This window comes from Camelina sativa, chromosome 16, assembly GCF_000633955.1.
Source record: "Camelina sativa cultivar DH55 chromosome 16, Cs, whole genome shotgun sequence".
Taxonomy (NCBI): domain Eukaryota; kingdom Viridiplantae; phylum Streptophyta; class Magnoliopsida; order Brassicales; family Brassicaceae; genus Camelina; species Camelina sativa.
In genome coordinates this window covers 8269745-8296728 of record NC_025700.1, presented here as the reverse complement: position 1 = coordinate 8296728, position 26984 = coordinate 8269745, and the positions used below count along the sequence as shown (strand labels likewise).

Genomic DNA, 26984 nt, shown 5'->3' with positions numbered 1-26984 from the left:
AAAAAAAAAAAAAAAAATAGGCGTATAGATTACAATTTTTTAAAAAAATCTGTTTGCATTTAAAAGTTAAAAAAAAAAAAACACACAAAATTATTTTGGAGACACCTTTTCAATTGTCTCGTGAAATTTTTTATTATTATTTTGGACTTAAACCATGAGACCTTCGATTGGTGAGAGTTTACTTACTTCAACCTAGCAAGTCCTCGCAACAAACCAGAAGAAGTTATGGAGTGATATTACAATGTTTGAAAAATTGAATGACACCATTGGGTAACGATGGTGGTTTGAGTGTCTTTCGATCTGACTACTAAATGCCAAATTTCAACTGAAACTGATAATGAAAATGTTACTGATTACTGAATTCAAGGTTGAACGTTTGACGAAGTTCTAAGGACATAAGAAAATGATTTTTCTTATCTTATATTCTTAGTTTTGGCATCCTTAAATTGAAGCATTGCATCCTATTGTGAGGTTTGGTGTTTTGTGCTCGGTGCTCCTCTATCTTATACAAATTATTCTTAATCGTTATCGAGAAACATCTTTCAATTTTTTTTTTTTTTTGATGCTCGTTTTCTCCTCAACAGTCTTTAACGTATATAAAAGCTACAAAATTAAATGAATGCGAATACACAAATTTATGCACAAACAATTAGACCAATACCAAAATTTGGTGATACAAACTTCTAAATGGTACAGCCTCCCACATCAGGATTACAAAGTGGTCTTGACCATTGGTTCATTTTGTACCACGTTCACAGATTCACTTACTCTATTTTAACTTGAACAGATTTAGCCGATGAGAATGTTTTTGATGATACCAAAAAAGATTGTGTTAATTTATGTATATTAAGCATCCACATTTGTTTATGTATTACGCTTTCACATTTGTAAATATATATTATATGGATATGGATATTTTTTAACGATGGTAGGATTATCAAAAAAAAAAAAAAAAATTCCAACGTTAATGATATTTTTTTCAATATTTATGAAAAAAAGAAAAAAACCACTTAATAATTTTAAACATTTATGTAATTTGAAATTTTTTGTTAAATGCTTACGTGCTTATGTGTTAAGTTATATGACCCGTCTTCGCCCTTTCTCTCCCCGACGAAGACACAAGCACACAAAAGAAAAAATCAAATGCTAGCTTAGCACCGTCGCCACCGAATTCGAAATTCCGGTAACCCAATCGCCGGAAAAATCCACCGCACCTGGCTACCGATATTGGTTCTCGTCGGATCTAGCTGCTTCCTTTCTTCGTCCAGATCTCGTACTCTATTCTACCTCTCGATTCGCTGTGGAAGTTACGATGGAGGCGATCGATGAGTTGTCTCAGCTTTCGGATTCGATGAGACAAGCGGCGTCGCTGCTCGCTGACGAAGATCCCGATGAGACCTCTTCTTCTAGACGGCCGGCTACTAATCTCAACGTCGTTGCCCTAGGGAATGTGGTGGGTTTCCTCTCGCTTTACCTGTTTCTTCCATGTGGTTGTATTTGGTGTTTGTGTGTTAGTTTTATGCTGTGATCGAGTGTAGATTTTGGTTGCCATATCGTGGATCTTGCGGATCTCGATGAGGTTTGTATGATTGTTCCCGTAACCTAGGAGTTTGGTAGGATGTGTTCTTCGTTCGTAGCTTGATTTGTTGTGTTTCTCTCTATAAGGGATTGTTTGGTTCTATGAGATTAAACCTGGGAGGTATTGCTTTAGAAGAGAAGGTTGATGTGTTTGGTATTTGAAACTATGAGAAATCTATTTTAGAAAGTGTATGTGAACTTCTTATTAGATCGTTGTTGTACTTGTCTGTTGGAAGACAGAAGAATAGATTGCTCTGTGCTTGTGATTGGAACTTGTAAGCCTTGGAAAAGAACACTTCTTATGCTTAGAATGAAGTTATTTCACTTTTCTTGGTGGATCAGGGAGCTGGAAAGTCTGCAGTTCTGAATAGCTTAATTGGACATCCAGTTCTGGTAAGTTGTGTATTGAGTGTGCGGAAATTTGTGTATATCACTACTGGCTGATACATTCTATTAAAGTAACCACTTTCTGTTGTGCCTATCTGCTACAATTACTATGGATAGCCGACGGGTGAGAATGGTGCTACACGGGCTCCTATAATCATTGACTTGAGTAGGGAAGAATCACTGAGCAGCAAGGCAATAATTTTACAAATTGACAATAAAAATCAACAAGTTTCTGCAAGTAAGGCTCCTCATGTGCACATATGCAATTTAGTAATGATTTTACTTCTGCGTGTAAGATACAATGCATTAGATTAATGTTTGACTAAATATTCTGTTTGTTTTGAATGTGTGTGTTATAGGTGCCCTAAGACATTCTCTACAAGATAGGCTTAGCAAAGGCGCCTCAGGAAGGGGTCGTGATGAAATATACCTAAAACTTCGTACCAGCACAGGTAAGCCCTTTCTTACTTGCACAATCATAAATGTGAATCCTATCTATTGGAACACCATATTATCAAAGCCTAAGTCGGGTAATGCCCCCTACATCAGTGAACAGATCAGCTGTAATAAGTTTTTACCACTGAGTCTAATGCACATTAGTGCTTCAGCTTCTTTTGGTTAGAATCTGATGCTACGGTGTGGTAATTGGATTATATATTTGAATGAAGCTCCAACATAAGTATCCTCCTTGGAACATGAATAAACACATTATTTGTTTTCTTACTGCTTTCTGCAATCATCATAACATATTTGTGCCCTTTTAACTGCAGCTCCACCCCTGAAATTGATTGATTTGCCTGGACTGGACCAGCGAATTGTAGACGATTCTATGGTAAGATTAGGAACTCCTTGATACCTTCGTCATCCCCCCAGTCCATCTGTCAACTATGGAGATTTTCAACATTTTTTTTTCCAGCATTCTGGCTGTAGGGCAACATCGATTCATTATCATCTTGTAATTTGTTTCTTTCCTCTCTTTTCAAGATTGGTGAACATGCGCAGCACAACGATGCCGTATTACTGGTTGTTGTGCCTGCTAGCCAGGCATCCGAAATTTCGTCATCTCGAGCCCTGAAGACCGCAAAGGAGTATGATCCAGAGAGTGAGTATATAGACACTTTCATTATATAGACCCTTCATTATACTTCTCAACTACTGTGGTGACCTTACTATATTTGGATTAAACCATTGGATATGAATTTTACATATACTATAACAGTAAAAAGTGACATCACTCCCTATATATAGGTACTAGGACAGTAGGAATTATCAGCAAAATTGATCAGGCAGCAGAGAACCCAAAATCCCTTGCAGCAGTTCAGGCTCTTCTTTCAAATCAAGGACCTCCTAAAACAACTGATATTCCATGGGTTGCACTTATTGGCCAATCTGTCTCAATTGCATCAGCACAGTCTGGAGGCAGTGAGAACTCTTTGGAAACTGCTTGGCGTGCTGAGAGTGAAAGTCTTAAATCTATTTTGACTGGTGCTCCACAAAGCAAACTTGGCAGAATTGCCCTGGTGGATACCCTTGCTAGCCAGATTCGTAGCAGAATGAAGCTAAGGCTTCCAAATATATTAACTGGGTATTTCCTTTCTCCATATGTTTGCTTTAATATGTCATAATTGCAAATGAAAAATTGATTGTTTGTTTGCCTGCCTACTTCTAGGTACTGGTACTTTAGGGAAGACTTATAATTTGCTCCATGAAAGCCAATTTGTTTTGTTTCTTTCGAAGTCATTCTTTAGGCTTAGTTAGCTAGGCTTTCTAGCTTCCATCATCATTAGCGCACTTTTCATGAGATATTTTAAAAAGCTTTGTCCTTGTGTCTTTTCTTAAGCAGCATATACTGGGACCAGGTAAATGCTTAGTTTGGGAAAAGGAAAACATTAATATCTTTAACGGATTTAATAGATGAAAATATACCTTAAAGTCAAGAATTTTACCTTTATGTTGAATTTGCAAGGGAAAGGAACAGTGTTTAACAAATTGAAATAAACCAAATAGCAAAATCTTCAAAGGAAGAGAAAGCTAATCTGAACATGGATAGGTGCCAGTTTTATCCTCCATCATTACCAAGTTCAGAAAATCTGAACTCTTGCTTGCGTGGTCTTTGGTCAATGCTCATCCTCTGTTTAGCTGATATGTTTCCTTTCTCTCCCAAAATGTGATGGCTGTCTTTTGTTTAGTTTTCTGGATGATTATTCAGGGAAATGATTGTGTTTCTTATGAAAATCCTGAACTAATTCCTTTCTTGCACGGACAGACTCCAGGGTAAGTCTCAAATAGTGCAGGACGAATTAGCAAGGCTTGNTCACTGCTCATTCAGTAGCATTTTTCATTTTCATAATAGCTGTTCCTTTTCTTAATTTACCGTTAACCAGGTTGTAGCTATANATTTCTTCTTCACTTGGCTGGTGGTGAAGTGAGTATTTTCCGTCATACTTCCTTTTCATTTTCTAGCTGTAATGGGACGTGTGGTGCTGTTTTAATGTAGTCAGTTAAGAAGTTTATGAAGATTATCTTATATCATTTTGGATGTATGTCATATGTTTCACTGGAAAAGTTTTTGAATTGCATACCTTNGATCTTTGTCTTAATTTCCCTGTCTTTTAATGTATAACAGTTTTAAACATATTTAAATGGATCTACTTTTGTGAGTGTCCAGCTAATTTTTTTATGTTTGCCTGTGAAATGAACATTTATGTTTTAAAATGCTTTCATTAGAGTCACAAATTTGACCATTTAAATAGTTCCGTAACTGCAGCATTTGTCGCACAGGTCATGCTCATGATATATACAATATACATGTTAGAAGTTCTTTTGTGAATGCATATCTCACTATTCGTTTCACTTTTTTGCTGTACGGTACTGTCTTTATCAGAATGGAAAGGCAACGTCGTGAGGATGAGCTAAAAGGTCGTTCCTCTAAAAAGGGACAAGATGCAGAGCAGTCGCTCTTAAACAGGGTATGCTTTTATCTCAGATTCAATCTGGATTTACGAGCAAAACTGGATAGTGCTTTCTACGTTTTATTTATGAAAAGCACATAATGTACAATTCTTGTTTCTGCTCGCAATTCAGGCAACTAGTCCTCAGCCTGATGGCCCATCAACTGGTGGCAGCTTAAAATCATTAAGAGACAAATTAATGCCGCAAGATAAAGATAAAGATAAAGATAAAGAGACTCCGGAGGTGTCTGGTCTGAAGACTGCTGGACCTGAGGGGGAGATAACAGCAGGTTCTTTTTGCTACTATCCATTTTCCTTGAATTGCATGCTTTTACTGTTTTTTAGGATTATCTGATATTCTGACAGTTCAATTGCGTGATTTCCTCTTCGTTTCTATCTCCTTTCTGTCATTAAGCATTGAACTGGTGTAGGATCAGCTTTTCATTATATTATTGTCCAATTTTGTGATCTCCTTTTTCTTGTCTGCCACTTGAGCCTTTACTATGGTGTAGGATTGGTTTTCGTGGTGTTAGTTTGTTATAAAAACCAACTTTCAAGGTCTTCAACATTAAATTGTACTCTGTGGTGCAGGGTACTTAATGAAGAAAAGTGCAAAGACAAATGGATGGGGTAGGCGATGGTTTGTTCTGAATGAAAAAACTGGAAAGGTTAGTGTTTATCACAAATATTCTTCAGGAGTTCATCCATATATTAAAAGAGAAAGCTCTGTGCCCTCATATTGTAACTGTAATGCTAGCACTATACTTTCCCTTACAATTTTGTTTTCTTTTTCAAGATATTTTTATAATTGTTATTGATGTGATCTGCCATTGCATTTACCTTTCTCCAGCTTGGTTNTGCTATGGCTTGTCACACATTGTCTGTTAGACACATGTCACGGTGATATTTGAATTCTCCTGATCTAGTCTTATTAAAGTCCTACTCAACCTTACTATAAATATTGTCACGGTTCATTTTTATTCTGAAGTTATTCCAACCTGGTGCCTTACTGTCTCATTTATTACTGAGCTAATGTGGTTTGAACTTTTCATTAGGTTCACCGAGTGCTTGTTGACATAGTTTCAGCTTCCGCGAATGCCACACCTGGTCTTGGGAGATATCCTCCTTTTAAGAGAGAGGTAATAATGTTTTTTCACTGCTCATTCAGTAGCATTTTTCATTTTCATAATAGCTGTTCCTTTTCTTAATTTACCGTTAACCAGGTTGTAGCTATAGCAAGTGCCGCACTTGATGGATTCAAGAGTGAAGCTAAGAAGATGGTAGTTGCACTAGTTGATATGGAGCGTGCGTTTGTACCTCCTCAGCACTTCATCCGCCTCGTACAAAGAAGGTAACATCAGCTGCCCTCTTTGCCTTCTGGCTGTCATTTCGAGTGGCGTTATCATACTCAAAATTATAGATCTTTGTCTTAATTTCCCTGTCTTTTAATGTATAACAGTTTTAAACATATTTAAATGGATCTACTTTTGTGAGTGTCCAGCTAATTTTTTTATGTTTGCCTGTGAAATGAACATTTATGTTTTAAAATGCTTTCATTAGAGTCACAAATTTGACCATTTAAATAGTTCCGTAACTGCAGCATTTGTCGCACAGGTCATGCTCATGATATATACAATATACATGTTAGAAGTTCTTTTGTGAATGCATATCTCACTATTCGTTTCACTTTTTTGCTGTACGGTACTGTCTTTATCAGAATGGAAAGGCAACGTCGTGAGGATGAGCTAAAAGGTCGTTCCTCTAAAAAGGGACAAGATGCAGAGCAGTCGCTCTTAAACAGGGTATGCTTTTATCTCAGATTCAATCTGGATTTACGAGCAAAACTGGATAGTGCTTTCTACGTTTTATTTATGAAAAGCACATAATGTACAATTCTTGTTTCTGCTCGCAATTCAGGCAACTAGTCCTCAGCCTGATGGCCCATCAACTGGTGGCAGCTTAAAATCATTAAGAGACAAATTAATGCCGCAAGATAAAGATAAAGATAAAGATAAAGAGACTCCGGAGGTGTCTGGTCTGAAGACTGCTGGACCTGAGGGGGAGATAACAGCAGGTTCTTTTTGCTACTATCCATTTTCCTTGAATTGCATGCTTTTACTGTTTTTTAGGATTATCTGATATTCTGACAGTTCAATTGCGTGATTTCCTCTTCGTTTCTATCTCCTTTCTGTCATTAAGCATTGAACTGGTGTAGGATCAGCTTTTCATTATATTATTGTCCAATTTTGTGATCTCCTTTTTCTTGTCTGCCACTTGAGCCTTTACTATGGTGTAGGATTGGTTTTCGTGGTGTTAGTTTGTTATAAAAACCAACTTTCAAGGTCTTCAACATTAAATTGTACTCTGTGGTGCAGGGTACTTAATGAAGAAAAGTGCAAAGACAAATGGATGGGGTAGGCGATGGTTTGTTCTGAATGAAAAAACTGGAAAGGTTAGTGTTTATCACAAATATTCTTCAGGAGTTCATCCATATATTAAAAGAGAAAGCTCTGTGCCCTCATATTGTAACTGTAATGCTAGCACTATACTTTCCCTTACAATTTTGTTTTCTTTTTCAAGATATTTTTATAATTGTTATTGATGTGATCTGCCATTGCATTTACCTTTCTCCAGCTTGGTTATACGAAAAAGCAAGAAGAACGAAACTTCCGCGGCACTGTAACTTTGGAGGTATCATTCTCTTGAAAAACTTACTTTTTTGTTGGTCGTTAAAGATGTAACTGAAATTAAGAGTGATGATAGGCTTTCATATATATGTTGCTCTTCCACCTGGTCCTTTGAGTCTTCCACCTGGTCCTTTGAGTCTTCCACCTGGTCCTTTGAGCAGACTGATGATTACTTTCAATTGTGAAGTCTACACCGCAAACAATTTATTACCATTTACTGCTAATGAGAAAATCTGGATGCTCCATGTTCCATAAATAATATTTAGCCTTTTCCAGTTTTATTTAGGTACACTATTCAACTTTTTGTCTCATAAAACTCTGTTAAACTGCTCAGGAATGCAGTATCGAAGAAATTTCTGATGATGAAGGAGAAAAATCAAAGAGCTCCAAAGATAAGAAATCAAATGGACCTGATTCAAAAGGACCAGGCCTTGTATTTAAGATAACCTGCCGGGTTCCATATAAGACTGTACTTAAAGGTATGTCAAGCAATAATAATAAATTAACGGCTTGACCCTCTTTATGCTCCTTTATATGAGCAAATCCTCAAAAGCCCTTATATGTTGCAGCTCACAATGCGCTGATTCTCAAGGCTGAGAGCATGGTTGATAAGAATGAATGGATTAATAAGCTGCAAAAGGTTATCCAGGCCCGAGGAGGCCAAGTGGCTGGCGCTTCCATGAGACAAAGTCTTTCAGAAGGTTCACTTGTAAGTCACACGAGGAAACTATATGCTTATCCCATGATTTTCCCCATTCTTTTAAAAATTCCCCATTCTTTTAAAAATTTTCGCAAAATATGTGTTAGCTGATCTTAATCTAGTACCATTAGCTTGATGATAAAGTGTTTGTTATAAAAACTGATATCTTTGTGTCGTACTTGATGGGTTAAGATTTTGTTATAATACTTAAACGTTGAAGATAGCTTTGTTTAGGCATGCAAGTGTGTTTCCTGGAGTGTTGATCAATTAGTTTTTTTTTGTTGTCTGATTTTTTTTTCCCTTTTTAGGATAAGATGGTTAGGAAACCAGTTGACCCGGAAGAGGAATTGCGGTGGATGTCCCAAGAAGTACGGGGTTACGTTGAAGCTGTTCTCAACAGTCTAGCTGCCAATGTTCCAAAGGTAGGAAACTATTCAGTTTTTCTTGTGAATCTTTAATTTCCCATGTCCATCTCGTTCTTTAATACTTGATCATATTAAGAAAACCGTGGCTACATACAACAGGCTGTTGTTCTTTGTCAAGTAGAGAAATCAAAGGAAGACATGCTGAATCAGCTTTACAGTTCTATCAGGTTTCTTCACATCCTTTCCAAATGAATGTATTACTGTATACTCCTGTGGTGTGGTGCTTATTTGTCCCTCGTTTCCTTTAAATTGATCTGCAGCGCAATTGGTAATGAGAGGATTGAATCCTTGATTCAAGAGGATCAGAATGTTAAAAGACGAAGAGACCGTTACCAGAAGCAGTCCTCTCTTCTTTCAAAGCTCACAAGACAGCTTAGCATTCACGATAACAGAGCAGCTGCTGCTTCAAGCTGGTCTGACAATAGTGGCACGGGTATATATATATACTCCCACTCATCTACCATTTCAATATTGTGCTAATATGCATGGAAGTGACTCGTTTTTGTGGTCGTCTTTATTTGCTCTTTTTATTGCAGAAAGTAGCCCAAGAACCAATGGCGGGGCTTCAGGAGAGGACTGGATGAATGCGTTTAACGCAGCTGCTAGTGGACCTGACTCATTGAAAAGATATGGATCTGGCGGCCATAGCCGTCGCTACAGTGATCCAGCACAGAACGGTGAGGATTCTTCTGGATCTGGTGGCAGCTCCCGTCGCACCACGCCAAACAGGCTCCCACCAGCACCGCCACAGTCTGGATCATCTTACAGGTATTAGAAACCTGTTTGATTTTCCAGGATTGTTATTGAAGGAACCATAAAACACAGTTCATTCTTTTTTTGCCCTTGTGGATTGGTCCCCGTTTCGTGGACTATTTTTCTTATTTCCTTCACTAGTTAAAGCAAAAAATAACAGAATGATAATATGATGATGATGTACTTGCGTGTGTTTGTAGATAGATATTTGTTAGAGACACATATGGTCATATGCTTTTTTTATTTTTTTTTATTTAAGATGTTACTTCTGTTTTAGTAGCATCTAAATCTTTGGAAAAATGAAAGTTGAAAAATGTTTCCATTTAGACCAAGCTTATGTATCTCTCTCTCTCCATAGAGTGTCTATCAATTAAAACACTTAATCGCCCACCCAACCACAAATTGAAATGACTAAACGAATAAACTATTTTTTCATATTCAAAACGAAATCGACGACCATTATCAAGTTTATCATTCCACTGTGGAAGAGGATTAAATCGTATTCTTCTGTAAGAAATAAAACTCTTTGCAACAAATAAAAAATGCTTCAATACATGGTCAATTGGTCATCCAGATAATGTGAATAATATGATTACCCTAGCGTAGTCCGTTGGTTAAAACCCTAAATATCAGATATTGATGTTCTGAAATCATATCCCACAAAGTGAAGTGGTTCATACATAAAACGTTGAGTCTCGGAACACACTTATCTGTGCTTGGCGTTTATGGAAAAAAAAAAAAAAAAGATTAGAGAGATGAGTACTCAAATCGTCACAGGATAAATCCTTGAGACACGATATGTGTTAGTTGTGTGGGTTACCTTGCGGCTCAGGCCAGACATGGAGATTGTTCTCAGGGCCGTAACAGATGAAACCAACAGAGTTGCAACGGAGAACAAGAGAGCTCTGTGGCTTTCTTCTTAAACCCAGGAAATACCCGCTTGAAATATCCCTTCTTCCACTTCAAAACATCTTCATCGAAGGACTTGTTTGGTGATTTCTCTCGAGGAACCATATTGGCATTCAAAAAAAGAAAAGAAAACGTGTAGATTAATCAACCACAGTTTTTTTTTAATCCGTCGAATTTGGGATTTTTTTGCAGTACCATATACTTTAACTAATCAATGGTAAAAAAAATTCACTCATATTTGCTCACTTCCGTGCTACAATTTATAGAAGTAGCAATGGTCACAATATATAATTGTTACTATCTCCTCTGTTCTTAGATTTAAAATGTTGTAGCTACGATATATTTATTCTTCTGTGTGGTTTTCTCTTTCAGGGCATTGTTTAGCTGCATTGTTTTAGCACTCTGTCACCAAGTGATTGTTGCTGGTACTGATAGTAGCAATGTCTGGCACTGCTTCAGTGCTTCTATATAATAACCATGTTTATATTGTCTCTGTGTAAAAACTTCAAAAGAAGATATAAATTTTATATTATCAGAAGGCTAAACACATTGTAATGATCCCCACGTGGCAAGTAGGTAGTTGCTGGGTGTTGGATGGTGTTGTTGTTGTTTTTTTTTTTTTTTTTGTGTGCCAGAGATTGTCTCGTTAAGAGTTTGATTTGATTCTTAATTCTTGTGCTAGTTTGGGTCTGCTGGTTGGTTAGTGTTGGCATTGCGAGCTAGGTATCGTTCCTTGTGTTGGTCATTCGGATGTTTTTTTTGTTGCTAGTCATCTACTAGCTCTCCTCTGTAGTTTTTTGGAGTTTTGGAGTTGAGTTCTAGACAATAGCAGTGGAATAGTCCTTCAGCTCTTCTCTTGCGAGGAGGTTACCAGTTTTGGGTCTGTAGATGGCTGAAGCTGGGTTTGACGAGGGTCCGCGTGTAAGAGCTGTTGGTCAACTTTGACTTGTCTCAGGTCGATTCGCAAGGTTTTTCTTTGCTCCTAGTTTGGTTCGCCTTCCATGGGATTCTAGTTTTTTTGTGGTGGTTGTGGTTTCTGTTCCTCTGTTATGGTATGAATTATGCTTTCGTTCCTGCCGGTTTGTTGATGGCTTTTCTTCGGTGTGCTATCTTAGTGCTTCCGGTCTTCTGGGTATTCTCCGGCGCTTACAGGTTCTTTGGGAAAGCTTAATAGATTTCACTCAGTTTCAGTTAGGCAGTTTTAGAGCTTTGATCTTTCTCTCATTCCCTTTGTAAACTTTTACTTTAGGTTTTGACTTTTGTTTCTGTTCTTAAGTACTAGTTTCCGGAGGTGTGTTACCTGCCGACTTAAGTTTCCATGGATGGTCCTTTATCCGCTGGCTTTAGTTTCCGAGATTATGTTGTTAACCGCTGATTTTAGTTTCCGGGGTTATGTTGTTAACCGCCGTTTTTATATGTGTAACACTTTTTCTATGAAAAAGTTCAGATGACAAAAAAAAATAAAAAAAAACTTAAACAACACATCGCCTACTTACTTCTTTATTTTTATACAGATCTGTTTGGCCGAGAAGCGATTTCCAGGAGGTGATTATATTGTTGGTCATACTACTTTTCTTTCTTTAGTTTTTTTTTTTTTTGGTTAACTAACTCAGAGAGTAAATCCCCGGATTTATGGAGGAGTCCGAGACTAATCTCTCTGGAGAGAGGGTATCCCATGGGTAGAGTCCTCCCCTGGTATGTAAATGGGCCGCAAGCAATGCACTTCCATCTTTCTTGCGTGTGTTTGTAGATAATATGATGATGTACTTGCGTGTGTTTGTAGATAGATATTTGTTAGCGACATATATGAGTTTGATCTTCATGTTACGCTTATTTCTCTATATACTTATTTAAGCAATGTTGTTAAAACAATGATCAAATTATCATTTAACATATTACAAAAAATGTTATTGTATTTTAATTAATTCAATAACTAACCAAAAAAATATATTAGTTTATAAGATAATAAAAAATATTTTTAAAATAATTTAACAAACATTTATTGTTTTAGAAATCTTAAGAAACAATAACAAACTATTTAGAATAACTATAAAACTTAATTTTATTTATAACACTAAGATTAAATATATACATCCATAAATCGTTTAATAATAACATATATTTTTAAAACTAAGATACAACATTACTTATATTTTAAAAATATAAATTAATATATCTAATTTATTAAATGTTTTTTTCCACTACATATATACTTAGTAACATCTTATTAAAATCTAAGATAAAGTTTTTACGGTATACTCTCTACACTCTCTATCTTTCATCACTCTATTACACACATCTCTCATCGCTCACTCTGTTACACACAACTATTTTCCTAGTTGTGAATAGTAAACATACTAAAAAAGGAAAAACGATTTGCATCTCCTTAGGAAATTTCATATAGCACCACAACTCCAGAGAATTCAAACCTCGATCCCTATCCACACAAACCAAAAGTTCTAGTACAGTATCACCCTAGTATAAAAGTTCGAAACTTCAGAACACACAAACGTTGGATTTATTGGTTTATGACTTAAACCGATACTAAACCACCAACACCAAACCAAATTAAAAACCTTATCACTTAAAATCAACACAAAACCAAATTAAAATCTGAACCATCTCCTTCTCCTCCTTCATCTCCCGATCCAACATATACAGAAACGAAACCAACATCAACTGATCACGAAACCAACATCTCCTTCTTAAAAATCTGAACATAGTTTAAAACACAGAGGGTGAATCAAGAAGGATTGGATTATTTTAAGTACCAGAGATGAACAAACCTAGATATTTCAGCTTTATTAACCCATAAATAGAAAGATGAATAAAAGGATGAACCCAGAAATTTCAGCTTTATTAACCCAGAAATAGTAAGATGAATAAAAAAAAAATTGTTCTTAAGAAATTACTAACACACGAAGCTCAATAAACAAGAATATTTTTAAAAAAGAGAGATTCAACGAGAGAGGGATAGAGAACTTTATTAGTTGAAGTTGGATCTGGAATCAGAAAAAAAACACAACACACAAAGTCTGCTCTTATTCAAAGTTTTGAATTTTATCGTATTTTGTTTCGTGGTAGTATTGAGCTTTCAATTCTTCTGTATCTCATGGTTTCGTGATTGGGAGATGAAAAAGGAGGAGAAGGAGATGATTCAGATTTAAATTTGGTTTAGTGTTGATTTGATGTGATCAGGTTTTTAATTTGGTTTAACGTTGGTGGTTTAGTATCGGTTTAAGTCATAAACCAATAAATCTAACGTTTGTTTGTTCTGAAGTTTCAAACTTTTATACTAGGGTGATATTGTACTAGAACTTCTGGTTTGTGTGGATCGAGGTTTGAATTCTCTGGAGTTGTGGTGCTACATGAAACTTCCTAGGGGATACAAATCCTTTTTCCTACTAAAAAACCTAATAAGTTCCAAAAATATACTAATTCTATTTATTACTTTGCTGATTCAGAGAGCTGCCGCATGTCCTTTTTGCATTCATATAATTTTTCTTTGGGTAATTAGTCTTTTAATTTATTTGTGTGTTACCAAGTGACTCGGGACAGCTACAATCTTTATCTCGGTATGTAACTTTGCTAGCTACTTTGAAATTGTGATTTATCATTTCTTGCAATGACCACTCATATTCACTCCACTGTTCATGGTTAAATATTGCATGTATATATACTTGGAATTTGGAATGTATGACCCGTGGGACTATTGCATGCATGTATCATTGGAATTTAATATTTGTGTGTGTGGAGTTTATTAGAAAGTTATTGAGATACAACGTAGACCGGCAAGTTTATCTATCAGTGGAGGAGGTCCCTCCCTCCTTAGCTTCCAAGACCAGCTTTAAACACTATAGCATTTCTGTTTCTCAAATCGTGGTAGCCAATATTGTTAACATAAGTAACAGATATTTAGAATTATTAAACATGATTTGGTTAAGACCTCTTATCTTAAGAGTTGAGAATTCAAAATGATTTTGTTTTTTCAGAGAATCAAGCGAATGCCTTCTTCGATATATTTTGATTGTCATGGAATTCTGCTAAACACCAACTTCTCTGAACAGTAGAATCTGTTGTGGAGTCTTGTTGAAGTTATCTCTTCAGTCCATAGCTTTAAGTCTTCTGTGTGGTTTCTCTTCTCAGGGAATTTGTTTTTACTTAGTTCTAAAGAAGATGACGAAGCTTCTGTTTAAAAACTTCTAAAGAAGATGATGACTAAACTAAATACATTGTAAGACCCAGCTAGAGGAATTTAGCTGAAATGTAAAATGACACGTGGCAAGTAGGAAGTTGCTGGGGTGCTGGATAGTGTTGCCTTTTTGGCCACAGATTTGTTTGTAGGAATTGACTTGGAGTCAACTTTTATGGTGGATCTTAAGCAGAGTTCTTCTGACGACTAAAACATCTTCTGACTAAAACTGAAAAAAAAGAAAGAAAAAACACACACATCGCAAACTTCATTCTCTATACAGATCATTTGAAGGGATCTTAAAGCGATTTCCAGCGAGGTGAGATTATGTTGATAAATTTGATTTTTCTTTTTTCAATTGGTTTATGTGGAACAAAGTGCTTCGTACTTTTCTACTTTTCATTTTTTTTTAATCTCAATATTTTGCATGTCTCTCCACATTTGACATATTTTTGAACTCGTAGACCTTCTCTAGTGATAACTGACTACTAGGTTCATGAATTAACAGAAGACTTATGGCTGAGACACTTTTGTCGGTTGGAGTCGAAAAGCTTTGGGACCTCCTTGTGCGAGAATCTGATCGGTTTCAGGGAGTTAAAGAGCAATTTAATGAATTAAGAAGTGATTTGAACAAGTTAAGGTGCTTTCTAGAAGATGCAGATGCCAGGAAACATACAAGTGCAATGGTGAATAACACTGTGTAAGAGGTCAAAGAAATTGTTTATGATGCAGAAGATATAATTGAAACCTTTCTTCGAAAAGAAGAACTAGGAAGAACAGGTGGCATCAAGAAACGTATCAGACAACTTGCTTGCGTTATTCCTGATCGCAGGAAAATTTCTATCGATATGGAAGTCCTAAGTAAGAGGATATCTAAGGTGACCAGCGATATGCAGAGTCTTGGCGTACAACAGGTCATTGTCAATGATGGGCATATGAAGTCTTTACAAGAACGACAAAGGCAAATGCGACAAACATTTTCTAATAACAATGAAAGTGTTCTTGTTGGGTTGGAGGGAAATGTTAAGATATTGGTTGGCCATTTGGTGGAGGAACATAGCAGTCAAGTGGTTTCTATAACTGGGATGGGAGGTATTGGTAAAACAACCCTTGCAAGACAAGTTTTTAATCATGAGACAGTAAACAGTCATTTTGCAAGGGTCGCGTGGGTATGTGTTTCACAACAGTTTACAAGAAAGTATGTCTGGCAGACGATCTTGCGAAAAGTTGGGCCAAAATATATATAAAGTCAGAAATGACGGAAGAAGAACTTCAAGAAAAACTCTTTCAATTATTGAGAACAAGAAAGACTTTGATTGTCCTTGATGATATATGGAGAGAAGAAGACTGGGACATGATAGAACCAATCTTTCCACCGGGAATAGGTAACATCTCTTTTCAGTATTCATAATACATGCAAAGATATTGGTTATAAAGCATTATGTTCCCTTTTGTTAGAGAGTTAAAATAAAAAGAGATATATTTTGTATAGGCTGGAAAGTATTACTTACTTCTCGCAATGAGGATGTCGCATTACGAGCAAATCCAAATTCTTTCACCTTTAGACCAGATTGTCTAAGTCTTGAAGAGAGTTGGACAATTTTCCGAAGGATAGTTTTTCAAAAGCTTAAAAACCTTACTGGTAAGCTTTCAAGACAATTTAATTATTTTTTTTGTGATCATAATCAAGAAATTTTTACTTAGGTTGATCACAATTCGTTATTCCTTAAATATATATGTGCAAACTCGTCTAATTCTTATGGATATTCATTTTTTTTTTTTTTCACATCGTGATGATATATTGCAGAATATAAGGTTGATGAAAAAATGGAAGAGTTGGGTAAGCAGATGATCAAACATTGTGGAGGGTTACCTTTGGCTCTTAAGGTGTTAGGCGGGTTGTTAGTTGTGCATTACACATTGGATGAGTGGAAAAGGATCTATGAGAATATTGTATCTCACATTGTTGGAGGGACTAGCTTCAAGGACAAAAATATGAGTTCGGTTTATCATATTTTGTATCTGAGCTTCGAAGAGTTGCCTATTTATTTGAAGCAGTGCTTCCTCTACTTTGCTCAATTTCCTGAAGATTTTACAGTAGATGTGGAGAAATTGTCTTATTACTGGGCCGCAGAAGAAATTCCAAGGCCAAGGCATTACGATGGAGCGACCGTTCGAGAGGTCGGAGATAGATACATAGAAGAATTGGTAAAGAGAAACATGGTTATTGCTGAAAGAGACGTTAGAACTACGAGATTTGAAACATGTCACATGCATGATATGATGAGAGAAGTTTGTCTTCTTAAAGCTGAAGAAGAGAACTTCCTACAATTTGTTCACATCAAATCAACTGTAAACTCTAAATCTCTTATTCTATCTCGCAGAGTTGTCCTACAACAGCGTGTTATAGAGAGGAGTCTGAAGAATCTAAATATTAGATCTCTCTTGATTATCGAGGAGCTTGGTTGGATGGAATCAAGATTATGTTTTACGAGGCTACAGTTGATGAGGGTTTTAGATCTCCAAGGAGCTAAGTTTGAGGAAGGGGAGTTACCCTCTAGCATCGGACTGCTAATCCACTTGAGATATTTGAGTTTATATCGGGCACAAGTATCTCATCTTCCTTCTTCTATGCGGAACTTGAAGCAGCTGCTCTATCTAAACCTAGATGTACAATGGAGTTATTCCATCTACATGCCCAATTTCATGAAAGAGATGCGAGAATTGACATACCTCTGTTTACCGTCACAGATAAAAGATGAGGTAAAGATAGAAATGGGTAATCTAGTCAACCTGGAAACATTAGACAATTTCTCAATAAAGAATAGCAGTGTGAGGGATCTTCACCGAACGACAAGGCTCACGACTCTCTCAGTCTTATTCAACAGTAAGGGGTGTGCAATGGAAACCTTTTCTTCATCTCTTAGTGAATTGAGACACTTGGAAGTTCTTACTATATGGCAACGTGTTCACACGAATAATAGAGAAAGATTTGTTTTGAGTTGTGTAAATCTCAAACAACTGCGGTTGACTATATATATGCCAAGGTACCTGATGAGCAACATTTTCCTTGTCACCTTACAATCATAAGTCTAAGAAACTGTTTTTTGTCCAAGGATCCGATGCCGATTCTAGAGAAATTGCTTCAGTTGAAAGAGGTTTTTTTATTGTCTCAATCTTTCAGTGGGAGGAGGATGGTTTGCTCGGGCGGTGGGTTTCCTCAGTTGCAGAAGCTTATAATAGATGGACTAGATAAGTGGGACAAGTGGATAGTAAAAGAAGGCTCCATGCCCATTCTTCATACTTTGCAAATTACTGGCTGTAGAAAATCAAAGGAGGTTCCTGATGGACTGCGTTTCATCTATTCTCTAAAGAATCTGACTATGGATATTAAATGGGAGGAGAGATTGTCGGAAGGAGGAGATGATTATTACATAGTCCAACACATTCCTTATGTTGACTGGATATGAGGCCTTAGAACGATATGTACCAGGTAAAATATTATTACCCTAGATCAACATATCAAGTACAAAAAAATCAGTAATTCAGAGTAAGGAATTGTTGTTTAGTTAATTTTTTTTTTTTGGTAATTTGATTCATGGGTAATCTTGTAGAAACTTGATCGCCAATATGGCTTTATCTTCTAGATTATATTGGGTATTATATAAATGAAGAGCTGGAATGATATTGTTCAACGAAATGTCTAACTGAGACTTGATATCCTGTACTGTTTTGCTTAGTGAGGATGTTGATAGATAGGATTTTCACGAACTCTGTCTGTTATGACAAACTCATATCTATCTATTACTTTGCTGATTTAGAGAGGGCTGAGACATGTCATTCTTGCATTCGTATAACTCTTTATTCATGTGTTACCAAGCGACTTGGCTTGACTGCTCATAGATAATTTATACACTCTACTATTCATGGTTAAAGATGGAGAATTGTGGCTGAGACCATCTGATATTGATATAGTAGCCTGGGAGTTCAGTTAGTTTGATTCTTCTTTGGTTATTTTGAGTTTTGAAAATGTTGTCCAAATTAACCGATATAATTTTTGGTTTCGTTCGTTCGGTTCTTCCGTTTTTTTGAGTTTTGAAAATGTTGCTCCGGTGGAAAACATTTTTCGTTAATTTGGACAACATTTTCAAAAGGAATGTTCTTGTTTTTTTTTGAGTTTTGAAAATGTTTTCCACTTGAATTTTGCTCGGGTGGAGGGTTTCCTCGGTTGCGTAGGCTTGAATTATTTGAGCTAAAGGAATGGGAAGAGTGGATTGTAGAAGAAGGCTACATGCCCCTTCTTCATGCTCTGAAAATTTGGGAATCTCCAAAGTTAAAGAAGATCCCTGATGGGATGCAGTTCATATATTCTTTAAAGCATATAGAAATGGACATAAAATGGAAGTAGAGATTGTTGGAAGGAGGAGAAGACTATTACAAAGTTAACCAAATCCCTTCTGTTAAGTTCTACTAAGAGTGAGGGTCTCAGCAATTATGGACAGGTAAAATATTATATCCCTAGATCTATACATATCACCAAGTAGCACAAAATCAGTCGTTCAGAGATATGAATTGTTCAGTTACAATTTGGGCAATTTGATTTATGGGGTTTCTTGTAAAAACCTTATCGTGAATATGGCTTTATATTCTAGGTATATTGTCTGACGTAACTGAAACTTGATCTCCTGCACTGTTTTGGTCAGTGAACTTGGTATTGAAAACTCATATCTATGTAGTACTTTGCTGTTTCATAGAGCTGAGGCATGTCCTTCTGCAGTTAGTATAATTCTCTTTTATTTGTATGGTGCCAACCTACTTGGCTTGAATGCTACAATCTTTAATCCTGTAAGTAACTTGGAGTTTAATAACCCTGCGAGCTCCTAAATAAAAAATCTGAAATAAATCAATAATACAAGAGAGTTTATGAGCAAGCTATTGAGATGAGAGTTCAAAATAAAATATATTTTTTTTAATTAAGAGAGTGAAGCAAATGTCTTCTCATATTGGTCGTTCAAGTCTGATATTTACTTTGATAGTCATTGAATTAAGCTAAACACCAACTTGTGTTTCATCTTTTTCTCTTTGAGAATTGGCAAACCATCTTTAATTTGTTCCTAATAATTTTCAATTTATAATTGCTATAGACTTAAAATTTAAAACAGTACTGTAGACTAGCTAAATTTATTGCTTTACATAGAGTCATTGAAGTATTGAACCAATGTAATACCTTCAAGTGGCTACAAGTTATAAAGTGGCTTCAATAATTTTGCTTGTAAGAATTTATGGCCACTCATTATAGGAATTTATGGCCTTTTAATACTTTTTGGCCATAGGTTTTTCGGTAAGTGTTGACTTGGAAACAACTCTTCTATTGGGTCAGTGGCGGAGTTAAAACACTAAGGGTCTGATTGGTGACCACGTTTAAATGAGGCGGTTAAAAAAATTACAGCGGTTGTAGAGAAGGCGGTTAAAGATAGCGGATAAAAAATATGGTAGGGCTAAAGATAGTGGTTGAGTATTTAGCTTGATTGGTAACATTATAGCGGTTGAATAATATAAATTATAATAAATAATATTAAAAAATAATTTAGTTAGAAATGAAAAATATAGAGTAATAAATTTTTATCTAATTCATAATATGAATATAGTTAAATGAAACATCATATTACAAACTACTTAGCATGCTAAATGATTTTAAATCTTTATTATATGAGATTAACAAAATTCTAAATGTTTATTTCATAACAAAGTATTCAAATATCACATGCATGATCGTCCATTTAAAAATACATGATATTATTGAAATCACAATCATTAGTCACTATTATTTTCTCTTTTTGTTTTGTTAGACAAAAAAATTTAATGTCAAAAAAATAATGAGTAATATGACATAATAAAAGCTGTTTAAACTTTTATACAAAACCAAACATTGGTTTCTCCAAGTGATTGGAGTTGGCGTTTGCAACCATCAAAATTAAGCTTTAACCACCTTTTCCAAACTCTTTCTCCAACCAAGATCTCCAACCGCTTTCTCCAAACGCTTTCTTGATTGGGAAACATTGGAGTGGTTCGTTTGCAAACAACCTTAATAAGTGTAACCAATCAGAGCCTAAAACTATTTATTTTTACAGATCTGTTGGGAGAAAAGCGACTTACGTGAGGTGATTATTGTTGATTTTATTGTTTTTTTGTTTTTTTAGTTTTCATGTGATATTTTGTATTTTGCATTTTTATTAGTGAAAATAGACCAGAATGACACAATTTTGGAAAAAAATTGCTCGATTGACACCCTCTCTTAGGGGAAAACTAAAATGACACAATATTGTGTTTAAATTACCAAAAGCCCAATTAAAATTTAATTAAGAAATTGATAAAATAAAAACAAAAAATGCTATATCAAAACACAACAAAAAAACCCGACAATCATTTTTCCCTGGTCAACTTTGTTTCTTCCGCCGGCGAAGAAGGTTTTACGATAAGTAGAAGCATTTCTAGTCTCTGAATGGTTTTTGTGTCTATGCATATCTGTGCGAAGATAAAAGTATATAATTATCATTGTGTGTGTCGATTTGTTCTTTTTTTTTTGTCAAAAGTGTGTCAATTTGTTCAATTTTGAGATATTGCTTATCGGATTCTCTTTGACTTCTTTCATGGCAGCCATTGCCAAACACTTGTCTCTCTCCCGTGATCCTTCTCCTTCTTCCACGTCGCTCTTTCATCTCCAAACTCAAGCGGCGGTATGTTTTCAATTCTCTCCCTCCCTCCCCCCCTCACACTGTTTCATTCATCATATATGTTTTTATCCACTCTTTAATTTCTCTATTGTATTTATGATGATTCAGATCTTCGGTTCCAAGCACAATTTAAAGGAAACCAAGTTGAGAATTCCTCCACCTTCTGTTTTTCAGGTTTAATTAATTTCTGGGCTTTTTTTATTTGGGATGCTGTTTTTTCTGTTTATTTTTTCATCAGTAATATATAATAAGAACTCATATGGTGAACGATGCATTGTACTTTGTGGTGTTTACAGAATAAAAACTGCCAACTTGCGAATGCTTTAGCTTTATCTTAACTGTTGTGTTCATCAGTTTCTCTTTGATTTCTATAAATGAGAGATTTTTTTTTTTTTGTTTTTGGATTAGAAGTATTTAACAATTTTGTGTTACCTAAATGAGAGATTTGTTTCATCGATGGTTTCAAAATTTAGTATTTATCATCTTGTTTGCTACATTTTCCTATCATTTGATTCTTTTTTTGTATCTTTAGGAATGGCAACTGACGAGAATTATCAATAATAACTGGTGGTGTATCAGCTGGTAAATCCTGCAATAACCTCTTCGAGATCTTGTAACTCAACACAACATCAAATACCTTGTTATCCAGTCTGTAATCCTCATATACCATTCCAATGCAATCATCAAAACTGTTTTGATCATTACATTCTAGAATTCGTGAACCCCTTTCATTATCGACAACAACAACGGATACACCTGACCAATCGCTTTCCCTATTGACTTATGTCTGTCGGAGATTATCGCAAGATCCTCTTCGTCAGGAATGGCAACTTTGAGTTGTGTAAAAAACCAACGCCAAGACTCATCATTTTCAGTGTCAACAACAGCGAAAGCTAATGGGAAAATTTGAAAGTTACCATCCTAAGCTAGGGCTGTTAGAAGCGTCCCTTTGTAACTACCATGGAGAAACGTTCCGTCGACAATAACAACTTTGCGCATGAACGCAAACCCAACAATACTCGCACCGAAAGCAATAAAAACATATTTGATTAATATGTCTTCATCATCTATTTGAAGACGCGTGACTGTACCCGGATTTTCCCTTCTTAACTTGTATATGTAAGAAGACAACTCGCTAAAACTATCCTCAGGAGTCCCCTGATTGATCTGCCTTGCATTCAGCAGCGTTCAATATGCCTTCCAATAACCCATTTGTTGACACCAAACAAATTAATAAATCAGCCATAACATATAGATTACTCAGCCGATACATTCGAATAAATCAGCCGTAAATAATGAATAAATCAGCCGTCACATGTTAGTAGGCCGATAACCAGAGTTATTACCAACATTACTGCTACCATTGTTACTATTATAGTGCTTATATCCAGGAGGATAGCCATGGAGACGATAACACTTGTGTATCGTGTGTCCCATCTGACCACAGTGAGTACACAATGGTCTGTTACCTCTTGGTTGATAAGAACTGTAAGCACCAGCAAATTCACTAGACTCATACATTGCTCCATCATAAGATCCAGTCGTCTGAAACACTACATTCTCAGCCTTGACAATCGGATTGACATTCAGCTGTCGTTCGTCTTGTTGAACCATGTTGAATACTTCATCAATACTTGGAATAGGCTTAAGCATCAGTATATGTCGCCTAGTTTGATCAAAACCATCATTAAGGCCCATCAAAAACTTGGTAACCTTACTCCTTTGTTGCAACCTTTCCCACAAAACCGCTGCATTACACTCACAACGCCCACAAGTACAAACAATAATCTCAATATAATTGGTATACTCCTCCCACAAAGTGACCAACTCAGTATAATAGCCATTAACATCCATTGAGCCCGGTTGTAGTGATCCTAGACGTTGTTCTATCTCAAAAACACGCGGTGCATCATCCTGCTTAAAACGAGAGATAATACTCTTCCAAATCGCAGCAGCAGTAGGCATATACAATAAAATGCCACCTATCTTCTTAGAAACCGATCCCATTAACCAAGTACTAACCATATCATTGCAGCGTGATCAAGAACCATACGAAGGATGATCAGGAGAAGGTTGAGTAATAGTACCGTCAATGAATCCAAGTTTGTTACGCACATTCAATGCCATGCGAACAGATCGTTGCCAAGAAATGAAACTCTGCTCTAGTATTGAGGCGATCAATGACTATCTGGAGCCCAGCATGATCGGTACTGTGTAGATACAACGGATTCTCATAAAGATCGTTACACGAAGACGAATTCGTCACCGGAGTCGCCGTTGTAGCATTCGGAATCGCGGAAGACGAGTGAGACGCCATATCTTGTATAGAATCAAAGAATTAACAAAGAAATCAAGTCGAATAAGGGAAATAACAAGAACCAAGCTCGATTAGGTCAAAGAAATCGAAAAAATCAGATCAAGAGAGACGCAAACACAAGATGAATCGTTGCGAAGAAGATAACAAAGCAGAAATTAGTGAAATCCAAAAGAAACTGGATGAGAACAAGATCAATACAAGAGGCACTCATGATCGGAGAGCTCTAATACCATATCAGATTCTAACAAACTCTGAATTAAGCTGAGTGAACAAGATGAAGAATTAATTCTGATTCTTATTAATTGTAAATTGTACAGTGTTCTCTGTTTATATACAACATAAGGTTAAGCTAGCATGAGCCTGATAATAGCTTAACCTACACCTATCATTCTATCCTGCACAAGTGAGTAATCTATACTCATTATAGTCCTAAGTATTTTTTTCGATTTGTAATGGAGTTTTGTCTTATAAGTTGGTTGGATGCTGGATTTTGTTCTCTGGTTTATGCAGGATGAGATATTGGTATTATCCTTAACTCTTCTTATCTTCCAACTTATTCTTATGGTTAGACACAATGGTATATCTATAGCATTATCGTAATGCCATTATGAGTAGTCAAATGGATATTACAAAACATTTATAGGGGTGTATTCAAACTACGATTTTGGAGAATTTGATGGGATTTAGGAAATTTAGAATTTTGATAGATTTTAGGGAAGTTCATATGATTTTCTGTAAAATTCTTTCAAATCCCACCTAAAACCATGAGATTTGGATTTCTGTATTTTTAACTAAACAAATCCTCTAGAATCCTCCAAAATCCTAAAAATTATTAATATCCTAATCCACAAAACTGTTTTGAATAACAGTGGATTTTAAAGTAGATTTTTAAATCATCAGTTCAATAGCAGTGGATTTTAATAGATTTTAAAGTAGATTTTTAAATCATCAGTTTAATAACAATGAATTTTAATAGACTTTTTAAAATCCATGATTGAATAACATAGAATTTGTAAATTTCACCCAAATCACTCAAAATATCAAGTTGAGTACACCCCCTTGGAGTTTACTCGTTTAAAAAATCTGAGCTTCCTTGGAGATACATTCCAAACTATTGAGTTAAGTTTATTTCCTGAGCAAATACGTAAGAATGAGATACAATTTTATAGCAAAGAACGTTCTTTCTATTACAAGCGCCTTCCCCAGCTTTTTTTTTTTTTTTTTGTTCATGATGTCGAAGCTAACTATATCTTCTTTTCTATTTTGTTTGCTTTCTTTTTAGAACAATGTGATTGTGTATATATTCACATCCATATATTTAAAACCTATAATGAGAAATGAGATTCATATGTATATGTATGTATGCTTTTTTTTTCTTCTCGGGATTTTCTCTTATTTGTAGTAAGATGATGATCAAGTGTTGATGTTTCTTTTATCAGGATGTTCTCTCGAAACCACCTGATCCTATCTGCATATGCAACCACTCTGGTGATGCTCCTCTACTGTATTCCCTCGTAGACTGCGATCCGAACTGCATCTCCGGATTCTCAAACGCCTGCTGACCAAACTGTTTTTTTTACCAACAAAAAATAACAGAGATTAGTCACAACTATATCAAGAAACAGAACAGTCTTTCGAGTTATGTCATTTTGGCAGCAGGAGCAAAAACAGAGGCCAATTGGTTCATTTCATGCTTAAAATAGTTAAATGAACAAACCACATAGAGTCCTAGTTAAGTGTCAAGAAAGAATCATCACCTCTTTGGGTGGGAAAGCCTCGATGCCAGGGTTCATTCTTGAGTTGACTGCTTCGAGCTTCATCGATAAGAACTGAAAACAACAAATCATTCTCATGAGAACACACATGTAACAAAACAATACACAAGAGAAGAAAGACAGAGAGAGGTTTCACAACCTCAACTTGACGCTGCAACGATTGTATATAGTTGATAATCTCATCTAGAACAAGTGCTTTCCCAATAACCTTGTTACATCCGGGTACAAGATCCTGCAAGATCTTCATCCGCTCGCTTATTTTCTCTCTTCTCGCCTAATACAAAACACACAAACCCAAAATTGTCTTTTTTTTTCACTCTTTTACTCATCATTCAACTAAATAAAAGAAAGCTTTTATATAAAATAAAAATCATTACTCTTTCAGCTAAACTGTGACTATCAGTAGCTTGACCTCTTCTAGCTCGAACATGAATATAATCTTTACTTGGTTCAATCTGTTGCTTCTTTTGTTCCGTCTCTGTTCCTCCAGGCGATCCTGCTTCACCTTTCCCTTCACTCACTTCATCTATCTTCTTCTGTCTTTTGTTCTCACCTTCACTCTAAAATCAAAATAACCATACCAATCAATCTAACAATTTTAAATTAAACCGGAAAAAATCGAATCAAACCGGGAAATAAAAGAGAGAGAGAGAGAAAAAATCCGTACGGCGCCATTAGCGGAGACGACGATCTTCGCCGACTTAGACTCATCTTCCCTCCGCTTCCACGCGCCGGAGATACCTTCAATCACAGCCTGTGACAACGCGTGACTCATACGCGCCGGATCACCGTTAGCAGCGGCGGTTAGATCCGACTCACCGAACTGATTCGTCCCGGCGGCGAAGCTTCTTCTCGAAGAATCCCCGGCGGTTGAAACACCGTTCAACGGAAACTGCCAGATCTCCGCAAGATTAAACGGTCCTCCTTCGTTCATCATCCCACTCGGATCCATCAAACTATATGAATCAAAACAAAAACACATACGCGTAAACAACAACAGCTTCCACCGAGTTAACTCAGTCTCCGCCGATTCAAACCAGAGTTAGATAGAGAAGAGAGAGAGAGAGAGAGAGATGATGATTGATTCAAACTCTCCTTGGACTGTGGAGTCTCTGTGATTGCGTTACTGTGTTGTTGTTGTTAATAAATTAATAATTTTTTCTCCAACATTTTTAAAAAAATAATAGTTCCCTTTTTTGAATACTATTTTTGTGTGCCTCGGGAGCTACGGTGTTTATTAACTTCACTTCATGGCGAGGTTTCCTTACTCTGACCATCGTTGACTTTTTATCATCTACGAACGCGGGTGTACCTACGCTGCACTGTTGGATCTTGGTAGATCTAAATGGACGGTGGATTAGTGAAACACGTAAGGCTATGAGTGATACGGAGAGCAAGAAACATACTTTATGAAAATGGAAAAGGACTTGAGGAAGTGGGGACCCACGTAGGTTTCTGATAATATGTGTGTTTTGTTTTTCTTTTTTGTTTTGTATTAATGCGTTAATTATTTTTAGTGATTAGTGAATGGGCAATTATGGGGTTGTGGATTTTCATGATGTAAGTAAGGATGATG

At 36.1% G+C, this 26984-nt stretch overlaps 3 protein-coding genes, 1 long non-coding RNA gene and 1 pseudogene across 4 annotated transcripts; 3 read left to right on the top strand and 2 right to left on the bottom strand.

Moving 5' to 3' along the window:
• LOC104753479 (dynamin-2B-like) lies at positions 1095–9760 on the top strand. The gene is made up of 24 exons (XM_019237719.1): positions 1095–1453; positions 1921–1971; positions 2083–2203; positions 2325–2417; positions 2736–2797; positions 2950–3067; positions 3214–3550; positions 4232–4293; positions 4350–4458; positions 4850–4934; positions 5050–5206; positions 5508–5584; positions 5972–6055; positions 6140–6267; positions 6634–6718; positions 6834–6990; positions 7292–7368; positions 7551–7607; positions 7938–8082; positions 8173–8312; positions 8612–8725; positions 8828–8895; positions 8989–9161; positions 9265–9760. Exons 1-24 carry the CDS (start codon positions 1313–1315, stop codon positions 9501–9503), a joined length of 2880 nt encoding a protein of 959 aa, XP_019093264.1. The 5' UTR covers positions 1095–1312; the 3' UTR covers positions 9504–9760.
• Positions 14759–19358, top strand: LOC104750163 (annotated as a pseudogene).
• Positions 21254–22017, top strand: LOC104750162. The gene is made up of 3 exons (XR_761548.1): positions 21254–21319; positions 21425–21490; positions 21849–22017. It is a non-coding gene; the product is annotated as an uncharacterized LOC104750162 (long non-coding RNA).
• Positions 22628–23633, bottom strand: LOC104753478. Its single transcript, XM_010475727.1, has 2 exons — positions 23428–23633; positions 22628–23333 (listed from the first exon to the last, which is right to left on the bottom strand). The coding sequence occupies exons 1-2, from the start codon at positions 23631–23633 to the stop codon at positions 22628–22630; spliced, it is 912 nt and encodes a 303-aa protein (XP_010474029.1).
• Positions 24746–26619, bottom strand: LOC104750160 (transcription factor BPE-like). The gene is made up of 5 exons (XM_010471915.2): positions 26076–26619; positions 25786–25968; positions 25548–25682; positions 25391–25462; positions 24746–25200 (listed from the first exon to the last, which is right to left on the bottom strand). The coding sequence occupies exons 1-5, from the start codon at positions 26388–26390 to the stop codon at positions 25069–25071; spliced, it is 837 nt and encodes a 278-aa protein (XP_010470217.1). The 5' UTR covers positions 26391–26619; the 3' UTR covers positions 24746–25068.